The 16,343-nt window shown below is 43.7% G+C and overlaps 1 protein-coding gene across 3 annotated transcripts in view; it reads left to right on the top strand.

The window, feature by feature from the left end:
- LOC135518027 (matrix metalloproteinase-17-like) overlaps positions 1-16,343 on the top strand; it is a 113,241-nt gene that overhangs the window by 47,005 nt on the left and 49,893 nt on the right. For all 3 annotated transcript variants that reach the window (XM_064942852.1, XM_064942851.1, XM_064942853.1), the window contains 2 exons: positions 10,054-10,186; positions 13,891-14,026. In XM_064942852.1, the coding sequence (XP_064798924.1) occupies positions 10,054-10,186; positions 13,891-14,026 (269 nt within the window). The remainder of the gene's footprint in view (positions 1-10,053; positions 10,187-13,890; positions 14,027-16,343) is intronic.

The raw sequence follows: 16,343 nt of genomic DNA on the forward strand, positions 1-16,343 counted from the left end.
AAGATAGGGCTCTGCTCAATCAGTGTTCCGCCCCTGTGAAGGGATATGGGTTATAAAACTTTTCAGACACACCCTCCTCTCCCTTCCTATATAAAGCCTTGACGACAATGTAACCTCCTGTTCCAAGGACGTGAGGACGAATGGTTCAGATAATAACTACAGAACGAAGCCAACATCAGTGTGAGCTTTGGTTGCGAATGGTATGAACTTTGAACTCCTATTCACTACAGAAGTGATACCTCATAGCCTTTGAGTTAGCAACAGCCGCTGCAAACGAGGGTTAGGAAGGAACAGACAGAGTATCCCGTCTTCAACACAATGACATTACTACATCGTATTCAATTTACCAGCAGAGACATTCTTCAAAGGACGAGGGACTCGTTTGGGCAACACGGCCTTCCATCTACCACAAACCGAAGCACAGCTCAGAGTAAATATTTATTGCATTTTCCTTTTCCAAATGGGTGGTAATTTAGAATGCATAAGATACTGTATTTACGATAGCACAGCTTCGCCCTTTGTTCCTCAGTCTTCCCGCTCTTTCACTCAAACCCAGCCCCTTTTCTTTTGTGTAACAAGCTGTCATATATGTTCCGCCCGCTAGAGACGTTTTCCTTTATGACGTAATTTGTAATCAAGTTATGATTTAATTATGTGTATGGGTAATCCTGTGTGATTAGTTAGGTATTTAGTAAATAAATAATTAAACCCAATTTTGTATCGCTGGTTCAACTTGTTAGCCAGGGTTTGTGCAGATAACCAAGAATTTACAACTTTCAGATGAGACTGAATTAAGATGACGATTAATATTGACTACTATTGATGTCAAATATTACTCGTTCTTTAAGAGTTCATTTGGAAGATAACAGCTCTATAAATATTATTTTGTGGTGCCCGACTCTCTAGTTAATTACATTTACATGATTAGCTCAATCAGGTAATATTGATGACGCATAAATTATTTTATAGAATAGCATGTCATATCACTTAATCCGGCATAGCCAAAGACACGACAAATGCCTGTGTATATTTGTTCCTAACTTCCCTGAAAAGTTGCACCACATGATGTTTTTGTGCTGGTCAAGGGCAGACAGGTCTGGAGTGAACCAAGGACTATATCTATTCCTAGTTCTACATTTTCTGAATGGGGCATTCTTATTTAAGATGGTGAGGAAGGCACTTTTAAAGAATAGCTAGGCATCATCTACTGACGGGATGAGGTCAATGTCATTCCAGGATATCCCGGCCAAGTCCATTAGAAATGCCTGCTCGCAGAAGTGTTTTAGGGAGCGTTTGACAGTGATGAGGGGTGGTTGTTTGGTCGCAGACCCATTACGGATGCAGGCAATGAGGCAGTGATCGATGAGATCTTGATTGAAAACAGCAGAGGTGTATTTGGAGGGCGAGTTAGTTTGGATGACATCTATGAGGGTTCCCGTGTTTACGGATTTGGTGTTGTACCTGGTAGGTTCATTGATCATTTGTGTGAGATTGAGGGCATCAAGTTTGGATTGTAGGATGGCCGGGGTGTTAAGCATGTCCCAGTTTAGGTCACCTATAGCAGCACGAACTCAGAAGATAAATGGGGGCAATCAATTCACATATGGTATCGAGGGCACAGCTGGGGGCAGAGGGAGGTCTATAGCAAGTGGAAACTTGTTTCTGAAATGTGAATTTTTAGAAGTAGAAGCTTGAATTGTTTGGGTACAGACTTGTATAGTAATACAGAACTCTACAGGCTATCTTTGCAGTAGATTGCAACACCCCCCCCCCCCTCTCTTTGGCAGTCCTATCTTGGCGGAAAATGTTACAGTTAGCGACTGAGATTTCAGGGTTTTTGGTGTTTTCCCTAAGCCAGGATTCAGACACGGCTAAGACATCCGGGTTGGCAGAGTTTGCTAAAGCAGTGAGTAAATCAAACTTAAGAAGTAGGCTTCTAATGTTAACATGCATGAAACCAAGGCTTTTACGGTTACAGAAGTCAACAAATGAGAGCACCTGGGGAGTGGGGGTGGGGCTAGGCACTGCAGGACCTGGATTAACCTCTACATCACCAGAGGAACAGAGGAGAAGTAGGATAAGTGTATGGCTAAATGCTATACGAACTGGCCGTCTAGCACGTTCGGAACAGAGAGTAAAAGGAGCAGGTTTCTGGGCACGATAGCATAGATTCAAGGCATAGTGTATAGTCAAAGGTAAGGTAGGATGTGAGTACATTGGAGGTAAACCTAGGCATTGAGTAATGATGAGAGAGATATAGTCTCTAGAGACGTTTAAACCAGGTGATGTCATCGCATATGTAGGAGGTGGAACAACATGGTTGGTTAAGGCATATTTAGCAGGGCTAGAGGCTCTACAGTGAAATAAGACAGTAATCACTAACCAGGACAGTAATGGACGAGGCATATTGATATTAGAGAGAGGCATGCGTAGACAAGTGAACATATGGGTCCAGTGAGTGGTTGGGCTGACTGGGGACACGGCGATTCAGACAGTTAGCAGGCCAATGCTAACACGCTAACAGTTAGTTGGCCGGGGCTAAACGAGTTAGCAGTTAGCAGACCGGGTTAGCAAGCAAGCAGTTAGTAGGGGCTAGCAGTTAGCAGCCCGGGGCAGGCAAGCCAGCAGTTCGCAGACCGGGGCTAGCAAGTTAGCCTATGGGGACGTTGCGAAGGGGGGTAAGTGTTTTTTTGCCTCTTGGTGGAAAATGTTACTAACAGTTAGTTGGCCGGGGCTAAACGAGTTAGCAGTTAGCAGACCGGGTTAGCAAGCAAGCAGTTAGTAGGGGCTAGCATTTAGCAGCCCGGGGCAGGCAAGCCAGCAGTTCGCAGACCGGGGCTAGCAAGTTAGCCTATGGGGACGTCGCGAAGGGGGGTAAGTGTTTTTTTGCCTCTTGGTGCGGTGACGTCGATAGACCAGTCGTGGAGTTAGTAGGGTTCCAAGTAGCTCTAAGTAGCTGGCCTAGCAGGTTAGCAGAGTGGGACGTCAAGCGGGCATCGCGCCTGAGGGGCCTGTTGGAATCCTCGGGCAGATTATGTCGGTATTCCAGTCGTAGAGGATTGGTGGTGTTTCGTGCCTCGTACCGACAGTAGAAGGGGTCCAGATATTGTAGCCCAGGAGTGAGCCAGGAGATGGGTCTAGCATGGGCTAGCCCCAGGCTAGTTGGTGCTAGCTCTAGGACGGAAACATTAGCTAGGAGTTGTCAACCCGGGTTGCGGTTAGCTAGCTGTGATGATCCAGATGAAAAGGTTCAGAGTTTGTGGTAGGAATTTGGGGATATGGAGAGAAAAATAGGTCCGATATGCTCTGGTTTGAAACGCATTGTATGAACTGGCGAGAGCTTTCCAAGCTAAAGGTTAGCTGATGACCTCTAGCAGTGGTTAGCTGACTGATAGCTTGTAGCTAGTTAGCTAGCTAGCTTCAGTTGAGGTATTCCAGTTCGGAGGTAAATGGAAATACTTTAGGGGGAAAAAAACAGATCCACACCACATTGAGTGAGGCGGGTTGCCGGAGAGTATTTTGAAGTTGAGGTTTAGGAAACATATTAAAAAGAACGTGAAGAAAAAGATATATACACATGGAATGAGACAAGACAAAGACAAAGACGTCTGACTGCTACGCCATTTTGGATTATAGAGTCCTAATGTATGGATCATATCTTTACTAGTTCTGCAGAAATTTGCTTTAAAGCAGTATTTAAAGCTATTTGATATAGTAATCACAATATAGTATCCATATCTAGGAAAACCAAAGTTCCGAAGGCTGGGCCTAATAGTGTGTAAGAGATCACACAATAAGTTTTGTGGTGATTCCTATGTTGCTGATGTAAATAATATTTGTTGGTCTGTGGAGCAACCAAAGGCTAAACTTGACACATTTATGAAATTGCTTATTGCAGTTACTAATAAGCATGCACCCATTATGATGATGACTGTAAAATTGGATAAATCCCTGTGGATTGATGAGGAATTGAACAATTGTATGGTTGAGAGGGATGAGGCAAAAGGAATGGCAAACGTAATGGCTGCACATCTGATTGGCAAACATACTGCAAATTGACAAATCATGTGACTAAAATGAATGAAAAGAATAAGAAACTTTACTTTGAAACAAAGATAAATGGTGTAAAGTATGATAGTAATAATCTTTGGAGCACCTTAAATGAAATTTTGTGCAAAAAGGCAAACTCAGCTTCATCATTAATTTAATAAGATGGCTCATTCATCACAAAGCCCACTGATATTGCCAATTACTTTAATGATTGTTTTTATTGGGAAGATTAGCAAACTTAGGCATGGCATGCCACTAACAAGCACTGACACTACACATCCAAGTATAACTGATCTCATTATGAAATATTTTGAATTCTGTAAAGTAAGTGTGGAAGAGGTGAACAAATTATTGTTGTCTATATAAGCCTTCTAGAAAGTGTGTGCCTTCTGGCCTGAAGTGAAGCAAAAGTAATTCTGCTACCCAAGAATAGTAAAGCCCCCTTTATTGGCTCAAATAGCACCAATCAGCCTGGTACCAACCCTTAGTTAACTTTTGGGGAAAAAATTGTGTTTGATCTGATACAATGCTATTTTACTGTAAACAAATTGACAACAGACTTTCAGCACGCTTACAGGGAAGGCCATTCAACAAGCACAGCACTTACACAAATGACTGAGAGAAATTGATGATAAAAAGGAGCTGTTTTGTTAGACTTCAGTGCTGCTTTTGACATTATTGATCATAGTCTGCCAATGGAAAAACGTATGTGTTATGGCTTTACACCCCCTGCTATATTGTGGATAAAGAGTTACCTGTCTAACAGAACACAGAGGGTGTTATTTAATGGAAGCCTCTCCAACATCATCCAGGTAGAATCAGGAAGTCCCCAGGGCAGTGACATGCCATTGGCTTTGAGTAAAATAAGTGAGTCTATGTATGCAGGTGACCCAACACTATACACGTAAGCTACTACAGCGAGTGAAATCACTGAAACACTTAACAAAGAGCTGCAGTTAGTTTCAGAATGGGTGGCAAGGAATAAATAAGCTTCTGATAGGCTAATTGACATAATTTGAGTCAATAGAAGGTGTACCTGTGGATTTATTTCAAGGCCTATCTTCAAACTCAGTACCTCTTTGCTTGACATCATAGGAAAATCAAAAGAAACCTCAGACCTCAGAAAAACAATTGTAGACCTCCACAATTCTGGTTCATCCTTGGGAGCAATTTCCAAATGACTGAAGGTACCATGTTCATCTGTACAAACAATAGTACGCAAGTATAAACACCATGGGACCACGCAGCCGTCAAACCGTTCAGGAAGACGCATTGTGTCTCCTAGAGATGCGAAAGGTCAAATCAATCCCAGAACAACAGCAAAGGACCTTGTGAAGATGCTGAAGGAAACAGGTACAAAAGTATCTATATCCACAGTAAAACGAGTCCTATATCGACATAACTTGAAATGCCGCTCAGCAAGGAAGACGCCACTGCTCCAAACCTGCCACAAAAAAGCCAGACTACGGTTTGCAATTGCACATGGGGACAAAGATCATACTTTTTGGAGAAATGTCATCTGGACTGATGAAACAAAAATAGAACTGTTTTGACCATCGTTATGTTTGGAGGAAAAAGGGGGCGGCTTGCAAGCCGAAGAACAGCATCTCAAACGTGAAGCATGGGGGTGGCAGCATCATGTTGTGGGGGTGCTTTTCTGCAGGAGGGACTGCTGCACTTCACAGAATAGATGGCATCATGAGGTCAGAAAATTATGTGGATATATTGAAGCAACATCTCAAGACATCAGTCAGGCAGGAAGTTAAAGCTTGGTTGCAAATGGGTCTTCCAAATGGACAATGACCCCAAGCAAACTTCCAAAGTTGTGGCAAAATGGCTTAAAGACAACAAAGTCAAGATATTGGAGTGGCCATCACAAAGCACTGACCGCAATCATACAGAATATTTGTGGGCAGAACTGAAAAAGCGTCTGCGTGAAAGGAGGCCTACAAACCTGACTCAATTACTCCAGCTGTGTCGGGAGGAATGGGCAAAAATTCACCTAACCTATTGTGGGAAGCTTGTGGAAGGCTACCCGAAACGTTTGACCCAAGTTTAACAATTTAAAGGCAATGCTTCCAAATACTAATTGAGTGTATGTGCACTTTTGACCCACTGGGAATGTGATGAAAGAAATAAAAGCTGAAATAAATCATTCTCTCTACTATTATTCTGACATATCACATTCTTAAAATAAAGTGGTGATCCTAACTGAACTATGACAGTACATTTTTACTAGGATTATGTAATGGTCTGGGTGTAGCTGGTGCAGAGGAGTCAGGCGCAGGACAGCAGAGATGAGTAGCAAGAGTAACTTTACTCAAATATTCCAATAACATGTCTGTATACCGAGCCCACAATAACGGACCGAACATACATAAAACAATCAAGCACAAAAACCATGGGGAAGACAGAGGGTTAAATAATAAACATGTAATTGGGGAATTGAAACCAGGTGTGTAAAACAAAGACAAAACAAATGGAAAATGAAAAGTGGATCGCGATGGCTAGAAGGCCGGTGACGTCGACCGCCGAACGAACAAGGAGAGGGACAGACTTCTGTGGAAGTCGTGACAGGTTAAATGTCAGGATTTGTGAAAAACTGAGTTTAAAAGTATTTGGTTAAGGTACATGTAAACTTCCGACTTCAACTGTAACTGCCTTAATGTTGCTGGACCTCAGCAAGAGTAGCTGCTGCCTTGGGGATCCTTAATAAATACACATTGTTTTATCTGTCTCTCTCACTATGCTTTCACTTTCCTTTTTCTCTCGCCCCCTCACTCTCTTTCCCTTTCTCTTATTACCTCTTTCCTTAATCCCTCACTCTGTTTTCTCTCTGATGACGTGTTGTCCTCCTTTAGGGTCTGTTCTCTCAGTACTGAGCACTGTCCTCTCTCCATCTCTCTCTTACCATCTCTCTCTTTGGGTATTAGGAGTCTCTTAGAGGCAGAATGATGAATGCCCAAGCCAGTGTACAGTATGAAAAGGCTTAGACTTATATAACAGGCACTCATAGTTCACCGAATGCGTTATTCTACTGAATCCTATCCATTAAAAAACTGGGGAGTGTGGTGGCAGTTGGACTATTGGGCGACACAGGACCTACCAGCTCAGCAGAACCGCCCCGAATCATAGCAAAACCCCTCGGCCCACAATCTTACATTCTCTCCAATCTCCAGTCAGCAGACGACTGAAATACTGATGTCTTCATTTTTCTAAATCAGCTGCTATAGATGGCAAATTTCCCCATTTCAGTTTTTTCCCTAGTAGCTTTTGCAGCTATCAGATGTGTTAGATTGGCTTCCATAAATCAGACAGTAAACAGAGTCTCTGGGCCAGTGGCTGTGGGTGAATGTCCACATGTGGTCAGAGTGATGAGTTTTCAGCTAGCTGCTGAGTTAAGCAAGCAAGAAGTCAGAGTGCTTTGGTGTTTGGTTTGACAGAACTGTTAAGGTGCAAACACACTGCTTACAGCTGCCTCCTTCGCAGAATCAATGCTTTCAGAAGTGTCACTTTTCTCTTTCACACTCCAGGATTTGAGATGTTAAACATACACTTACGCACGTGCACACACAGACACACTCACAGACACACACACACTGATTAGTGTAGTCCAGGCGACTCACTTTATAGTTTTGTTCATTCGGGGTAGTTGGTTTGAATCTGATTAATTTTGTTATTTTACGAGGTAGGAGGAGTTGTACATTTTGATTTTAAAAAACGTAACTTGATGTGTTTCTAGTGCAAGTTAGAGTCCCTAAAACTTAGCCAGAAAGTTTTTGCAGTTTGGAGCACTGAACTCTAATAATTCCATGGACGGGGAGGCACATATCATCGGTAGAATTGTGGTGTCAGCACGAAGCAATTTGACTAATGGAATATGTGGAGTGTTGTCAATAGAAGGGGGGGGGGGGGTTCCTGGCTATCGATCCAAGTAATTTATCACTCAACGCTGATCAAAAGCCCATTTAAACCCAAACTAGCTCTGACTGCATGCTCAGAGATGAAGGAGAAAATGCTTGAGTGGATATGACTGTTTCATAGAGGAGGTCAGAACTCTCATTAGAGCCAGACATGATTAACTCTCTGGAGATTTATCTCTCTAGTCATCAGTGTTAGGTGCGAGTAGTGTGCATTTACTGGAAACACACAGACACACACACACACACACATATGCAAGCTCAAACACAGGGAAGCACAAACACACACACTCATTGTGGGCCGCAGATACGTTTATACTTTTATACTTTGGTTATCTGTTCATAGCCACCTTTTCCACACATACATGTACACACCAGGGTTAGCTGGCAATAAATAAAAGACTATCAATAAAACTGTTACCGGCCAAAATGCCCGGGAGGAAAGAAATCCCATTGCAAAATAATGCTTTTTATTCATTTATTGAAATACATTTGATCGTCATGCTTATCGGTCTATAGGTTAATTAGTGGAGTTAAATTGGCCTATGTGTATTTTGTTAGTCATCATCTTATTCATCCAACAAAACTATCACATGTGCACAGCATACAGAACCTATGTTGAGTGGGATTTCTCCTGCAACTCCTCAGCTGCTTGATGCTGGAGTAAAACATGTGCATGTATAAGCCCATCCCAATTCTAAATGCAATTACATGTTAAAACCTGTTTTGGTGCACGATTAAAAAGAGCTACGCCTACTATTTTGATTTCTCAACTGGTAATTGAAGCACGCCTCCCATTCACCATTCAAGTGCAGGCAACAGGCTATCAATGCGTCACCACCACTTTACAATGTGAGCTGAAGGCAGTATGCATTTTGAAAACATAGCCCTACTTAATTGTTTGAAACCTGAATGTTTTAATTCATATTATGAGACATATCTTACCTTGCTTCAAAGTAGCTTATAGGCAAATCCGACCATAGAAACATGGAGGCAATTATTTTATAAAGACTTCATAGGCAGTGAGTGAATTTGGGGAAGTTTGGGGAAGCTTACAATTTATCCTAACATTACTACCAATCTACATGCCAGTTATGATTTTCATATGCACATTTTGATTTCAATAAAAATGTTTTAGTTTTTCAAAATCATTGTCGCGAGATTAATCATAAAAATCTGAATTAAAATTGTAAAAATTGTAAAGTTCAAATTCAACTAATGCGAGAGCACCAGGTTCCGCCGTATGGACACATTGATAGACTTGCCTATGTCTTCGCCACACACCCCTCCCCTTCTTTTGACTCAATTTTGAATTATACTCAAGACACTATCTTCACACTTATTTGAAATGCTTTTAACTAACAGACGCAACTTAATAATCAGCTAGGCCTATTGCCACGCGTTCCCAAAATAGGCATACAGTAGGCCTACAAGCTGGTGATTTCAAATAATCGATAGCTCTAAAGAAAAATGATCCTCGATTCCTCTGTGGCTCAGTCATGCTTTCTGGTGAAGTATTTTGAAGTATTTTGTTTTCCTGTATAGGCCAGAGTAATTATATTATTTTGGCAAATTTATTTAAATTGACTTCCCTAGCTTATTCGAAGTGCCACCTATGAAAGACTTCCTAGTATGCCATTTCTCTCCTGTGCTTTTGGTTTTCATATCAACTTTCCTTCGTTGTCCAGAAGCCAAAGGCATAATCCTAGTCATATTAGCAAACAATCCTAGTTTTAGCATCTTTTGTTCCCCCTCTTCCTAAGTTTCTAACAGAGATTTTAATTTCGGTCAAATGTGAAACTGCTCTCATCAGTTTTCACGCGAATTGCATTCTGGCAAATGTTTGAAAATGATGTTTTATTGTCCGCTTCATTACAGGAGTGGAATGTCCTGTGAAGATGAATTACCATAATTGAAATGTGATTTCTGTCATTCTGAGCACCGTGGGTGGACGGCACCACAACAGAAACCCTGCAACACACATAAACACATTCTAACAAACATCAACTGCATTCATTCACACATTCACACATTCACAGGAATGATTGGAATGGCTTTTAACACTTCCTGTTGTCTCTTCCAGGATTGGCTGAGTAAGTATGGGTACCTCCCGCCCCCTGACCCAGTGACTGGACAGCTCCAGACCAAGGAGGCCCTGACCAAAGCCATCAAAGCCATGCAGAAGTTTGGAGGACTGGAGGAGACTGGGGTGCTAGGTGTGTGTGTGTGTGTGTGTGTGTGTGTGTGTGTGTGTGTGTGTGTGTGTGTGTGTGTGTGTGTGTGCGTGCGCGTGCGTGTGCGTGTGCTAGGCTTGGGCGATATACCATATACCGGGGTATTTTGGGGGGGCTGCTTGCTATGCAACTGCTTATAAGTTAAGTATAACTATAATAAATCTAAGATGTGTCAAATAAGTTATATCCGGCTCAGAGCTCCAGCTCTGCATTTGGTTTCCTAACTTGCTAGATAAGTGGCTAGGTGTCAAGATCAAGCTTCTTGGTTACAGCAGTGACATTCAATCCCCTTTGGGATCAAGATCACTGTTGCCTAAATAGATTCATTTTTTTAATAGTGCACCTAGTGTGCACATTCAGAAATACCGTATAACCCAGAATGGTACAGAAACGGTATGACGGATATCACCAAACCAATGTTCTCTCAAATAAAATTTGCCACTGAGCAAATTGCAGGTTTGCTGAGCCCAAACTTGAACATTGTGAAATTTCTGTTCAACTTCCTGCGCACTTTTACTGTGAACACTGAGGCTGTATTCGCTTTCAGTTACAGTTTTAACAGTGGCCATGTAGGCTATTGTGGCTATTTGATCATAATGTAGGCCTACCAGTGTGGTCTACCATCAAAAACAATGAAGAAAATGCATCCCATCATTTTTTATTATGTAAATTGCTGTTCATTCATCATTCAGCCTACAGTAACAGCCAATGTGTGGTGTTCAATGTAGGCCTACATTCCATGAATCCTTTGGAAAAAAAACATGCAGGGCTTGACATTAACCTGTTTATCCACTTGTCCTTCAGACAAGGAGGTGACTGAAAATGTTGTTGCGTTGTTTGATGCAAGAAACTACTTTACAAAATAAAATGCATTATTATTCCCATACCATTATTACAGAGAATCAGACAAATTATGCAACCCTCTGCCTATTGCTACTTAGGGAAACGTTAATAATGCTAACAGGGAAAGCTCTAGGACAGTGGGCACCAACCTTTTCTGGGTCAAAATCACTTTGAGTCAAAATGCAAGCCGAGACCTGCTACTCAGATTTTTTTTTACATGGCTTAAAAAGCGTAAGCCAGCCTCCCGGGTGGGAGAGTATTCTAGGGCACTGCATCGCAGTGCGAGCTGTGCCACCAGAGACTCTGGGTTCGCGCCCAGCCTCTGTCGCAGCCGTCTGCGACCGGGAGGTCCGTGGGTCAACGCACAATTGGCTTAGCGTCAACCGGGTTAGGGAGGGTATGGACGGTAGGGATATCTTTGTCTCATCGCGCACTAGCGACTCCTGTGGCGGGACAGGCGCAGTGCACGCTAACCAGGTCGCCAGGTACACGGTGTTTCCTCCGACACATTGGTGCGGCTGGCTTCCGGGTTGGATGCGCGCTGTGTTAAGAAGCAGTGCGGCTTGGTTGGGTTGTGTTTCGGAGGACGCATGGCTTTTGACCTTCGTCTCTCCCGAGCCCGTACGGGAGTTGTAGCGATGAGACAAGATAGTAGCTACTAACAATTGGATACTACGAAATTCTGGAGAAAAGGGGGTAAAAATAACATATTTTTTTTTTAAAGCGTAAGCCTGTGCAATATTAACCAATTAAAAACAGTACTGTAACAACGAGGTTTGTGCAGTAAGCTAATGTATAGGCCCAATACATTATCACCACATGTTGGCTTTACTTGAATTTCCCAATGCACTGTAGTTCAGGAGATTTTTTAAAATAATATTTAAACATTTGAGGTAGGCTATATGATCACACCGATAATAGATCCTTTGTAGCATTACTTGTGAAGCACAGCTGAGTGAACATATATTTAAATCATTTGCTTTTCATTTTTATTTTATTGGGCTGATGGTGCCTGCATCTGATGGTCAGTCTCAGAGGAAGGAGAGAGCAGAAGACTGAGGGTCCGCCTCTCAACATCCCTCTGCTCTCCTTTTCCTCCACTGACAATGATCAAAAAGGAACACTGTCTTCCAGATGATGACGAAACTCAAGTCGCACCGCATTAAATTTTCCGATGACACAACAGTGGTAGGCCTGATCACCGACAACAACGAGACAGCCTATAGGGAGCAGGTTGAGAGCTTCAAGTTCCTTGGTGTCCACATCACCAACAAACTAACATGGTCCAAGCACACCATGACAGTCGTGAAACGGACACGACAAAACCCATTCCCACTCAGGAGAGTGAAAAAATTTGACATGGGTTCCTCAGATCTTCAAAAGGTTCTACAGCTGCCACATCGAGAGCATCCTGACTGGTTGCGTCACTGCCTGGTATGGCCTCCGACAGCAAGGCACTGCTTGCTCGGCCTCCGACAGCAAGGCACTACAGAGGGTAGTGCGAACGGCCCAGTACATCACTGGGGCCAAGCTTCCTGCCATCCAGGACCTCTATAACGGGGTGACAGAGGAAGGTCCTAAAAATTGTCTGTTCTCTCTGCTACCACACGGCAAGCAGTTCCGGAGAGCCAAGTCTAGGTCCAAGAGGCTTCTAAACAGTTTCTACCCCCAAGCCATAAGACTCATGAACATCTAGTCAAATGGCTACCCATTTGCATTGCCCCCCCCTCTCCACACCACTGCCACTCTCTGTTGTCATTTATGCATAGTCACTTTAATTAACTCTACCTACATGTACATACTACCTCAACTAACCGGTGATCCCCAGCACATTAACTCTGTACCAGCACCCCCCTGTATATATTGTTATTTTTTACTGCTGCTATTTAATTACGTGTTACTTTTCTCTTATTCTTATCCATATTCTTTGAAACTGCACTGTTGGTTAGGGGCTCATAAGTAAGCATTTCACTGTAATTAGTATTTGTTGTATTTGGCGCATGTGACTAATTAAATTTTATTTGATTATTTGTGCCTCATGGACAAATTCATGTTGTTACTCTATTAACAGATATGAATGAAATATAAAATATTGAAATATTCCTCGATACTAAAAAAGACCCAAGCCACTAATAGTAACACCAACGCATGCCTGTAGACACACGTTCCTACTCATTCATTACTGCTGCAGTGCTTGTTGTAGCACTGAGTGGAAATAGGAAGAATGCACATTTTATGGCTCATAAAAGTGTTGAATACAAAGTGTTGACAGTGCTGAGTAAGAACTTAAACATGAACTCACATCTCTTTGCTGTATTCGTTGACAGTCTCTCTCTAGTCAAGGTTCTTAACGTTTTGAAATCTCACAGTATTAACTTTGCTGAAGCTTTCTTTTATGTCTGCTACGTTGCTGCAGACACAGTCATCTGAGCCATCCGATTGGCCAGCGGTAAGCCTATAGTGCACCTGATTTACGCCAGGAAGGCAGAGTTTGTATCTTTAGACACATGAAATGGTTCAAAATGGAAACTGTTCACAGGGCAACTGAATCGGGTTCACCTACCGCCAAAAACCCGATTCAGTTGTTTCAAATTCAAATGTTTGGCGATCGACTGGGAATTCCTTGACAGGTTGGTGACCACTGCTCTAGAATCTCGTAATTCTGTCTGTGGGCTGATATTTCTGCCAACCCTAGTGTGTGTGTGTGTGTGTGTTGAACACATTGTCTTTGCCTTTGTTGTTTTCGTTCTGCTAAAACCATATATGAAATGTAATGGATGGACATGCTCACTAGTTTATGACTCTATATGAATGTGTACATCTGTTTCGGTTCCCCTGATCAGACCAAGCTACCCTGGGCCTGATGAAGACCCCGAGGTGTTCTCTCCCAGACCTGTCTGAGACGGAGGTGATGGTGGGACGCAGGAGACGAGCTCTGGTCGCCCAGAACAAGTGGAGCAAGAGACACCTCTCCTGGAGGTATAGTCCCTGTCACAGTTTCTGTGTTATTTGATTGTTGTTTCCTTAGATTACCGCTGGAGGGCATCCTTACCCTGTTTTCTAGTTTCCAGGATACCCTGATTATTACTTTTTAGATTCACCTGTGTTTAATTACCTTCTCTGTTCACCTGGTTGCCTTGTTTCTGTTAAGACTCTAAGTAAAAGGTCTGGATTACCCTTACCTCTGTTTGCTGTGTTTCTCTGCACCTGGGTTCGAGTTCGTACTAGCATTATTGTTACAGTAGACCTAAGCCTACAATGGACCCATCAGAGATTCCTCAGTCGTCCGAGGGACATTCCGAACTCTATTTATGGTCGGCTCTCACACACCATGGAACTGTGATTGGTCGCCATGAGGCGCGGCAGACATTGTATGATGATTTAAGAACTCTTGTGTCTGCTCTGCAGACAGGACAGGCAGGAGCAACGGCTGCTGCACTGTGGCTGTTTCTAATCCTCCACTCCCTACCAGCTCAGCATCTTCCTACCTTCGGGAGACTCATCTCCCGGCACCGGAGAGCTATGAGGGGCATCCTGGGAGGTTTCGTGGGTTCCTGCTCCAATGCTCACTGGCCTTCGAGCTGCAGGCATCAACGTTTCCGACCGAGCGTTCCAGAGTGGCATATGTTATCTCCTTGCTCTCAGGACGGGGTCTGGCCTGGGCCACAGCCATATGGGAGCAGCAATCAGACATTGGTTTTAATTGGCAAAGCTTCACCCAGGAGATCAAGAGTGGCAGGAACACTGCTCAAAGACTCATTGCGCTTTGGCAGGGCAGCCGGAGCGTAGCTGATTACACCATTGACTTTCAGACGCTCACCACTGAGAGTGGTTGGAATACAGAGGCACTTCACTCAGCCTTTCTGAACGGACTCAGCGAGGTTCTCAAGGATGAACTGGCTTCCTGGGACAACCCTGACACTCTGGATGAGCTTATCGTTCTGGCCATCGGGATTGACAACCGGCTTCGGAAACGTCGTCGTGAGAGGCCGGAGGGGCTCCGAGTTGTTTCCAGTGTATCAGGTTCCGCTGAGGGAGTCAGAGTTCTCAATTCGGCTATGGGTTTCCTTTATATCCTTCAGAGGAGCTGATGCAATTGGGATACACCAGACTTTCCGCTCTGGAGAGAAGGCGCAGGATTAACAAGCAATGTTGTCTTTACTGTGGACAGTCTGGAGATTTCCGTGCCTCCTGTCCTGAGCTGACTGGAAACAGGATGACTCGTCAGTAGACGGGAGAATACTGGCGAGTCAGATACAGTCTCCAGCTTCCGACACGGTACGCACCTTGCTTCCAGCCAACCTGCGGTGGGACAATGGGCAGTTGGACATTCCTGCATTCATAGACTCTGGGGCTACCGGATGTTTTCTGGATCGCATATTAGCTCGCCAACAGGGGCTGCCTCTCACTAAGCTGGACATTCCGTTGTCGGCCACTGCGCTGGATGGTCAACCCCTAGGGTCTGGGAAGGTGAAGCAGCTCACCATGCCTATTCAGCTACGAGTTATGGATTATCATGTGGAGTTTATCCAGTTAAATTTGGTGACTCTCCTGAGCTTCCCCTGGTTCTTGGACATCCGTGGCTTTCTATCTATAATCCTCAAATTGACTGGCCCTCAGGAAGAGTTATGGGATGGAATCATTCATGCCAGTCCACCTGCCAGCAACTCTCTCCACATCTTTCCGTCCCTGCTCGTCTGGAGGCTTCCGATTCTCATGTTTCCCCGACTGAAATGACAAGCCTGATCTTTCCCGCGTACCTCGGGATTACTGAGATCTGTGTCAAGTCTTCAGCAAACAAAGGGCCAGTGAAATCCTTCCTCACAGGTCCTACGATTGTGCCATCAACCTACTGCTCGTCACCACTCCTCCGAGAGGAGGGCTGTATTCTCTCTCAGGTCCAGAGACTGTTTAAATAACATTACCATCAAGAACCGCTGCCCTCTTCCTCTTATGTTGTCAGCCTATGAGAGACTCCGGGGAGCTGTTTTTCTCTAAATTGGATTTACAGAACGCGTACAGTCTGGTGCGCATCAGACAGGGAGACAAGTTGAAGACAGCGTTCAACACCCCAAATGGACATTATGAGTACCGTGTCATGCCATTTGGACTTACAAATGCTCCAGACATTTTCAGGCCCTGTTTATTGATGTGCTGCGCTACTTCCTTCACCAGTTTGTGTTTGAGTACCTGGATGACATCCTCATCTTCTCCAGCTCCATGGTTGAACACATCCAACATGTTTGCCATGTTCTTCAAGGACTCTCACCACTTGTGTCTCAGGGCTCTCATCACT

The sequence above is a fragment of the Oncorhynchus masou genome, chromosome 28 (assembly GCF_036934945.1).
Source record: "Oncorhynchus masou masou isolate Uvic2021 chromosome 28, UVic_Omas_1.1, whole genome shotgun sequence".
NCBI classification, from domain to species: Eukaryota; Metazoa; Chordata; class Actinopteri; order Salmoniformes; family Salmonidae; genus Oncorhynchus; species Oncorhynchus masou.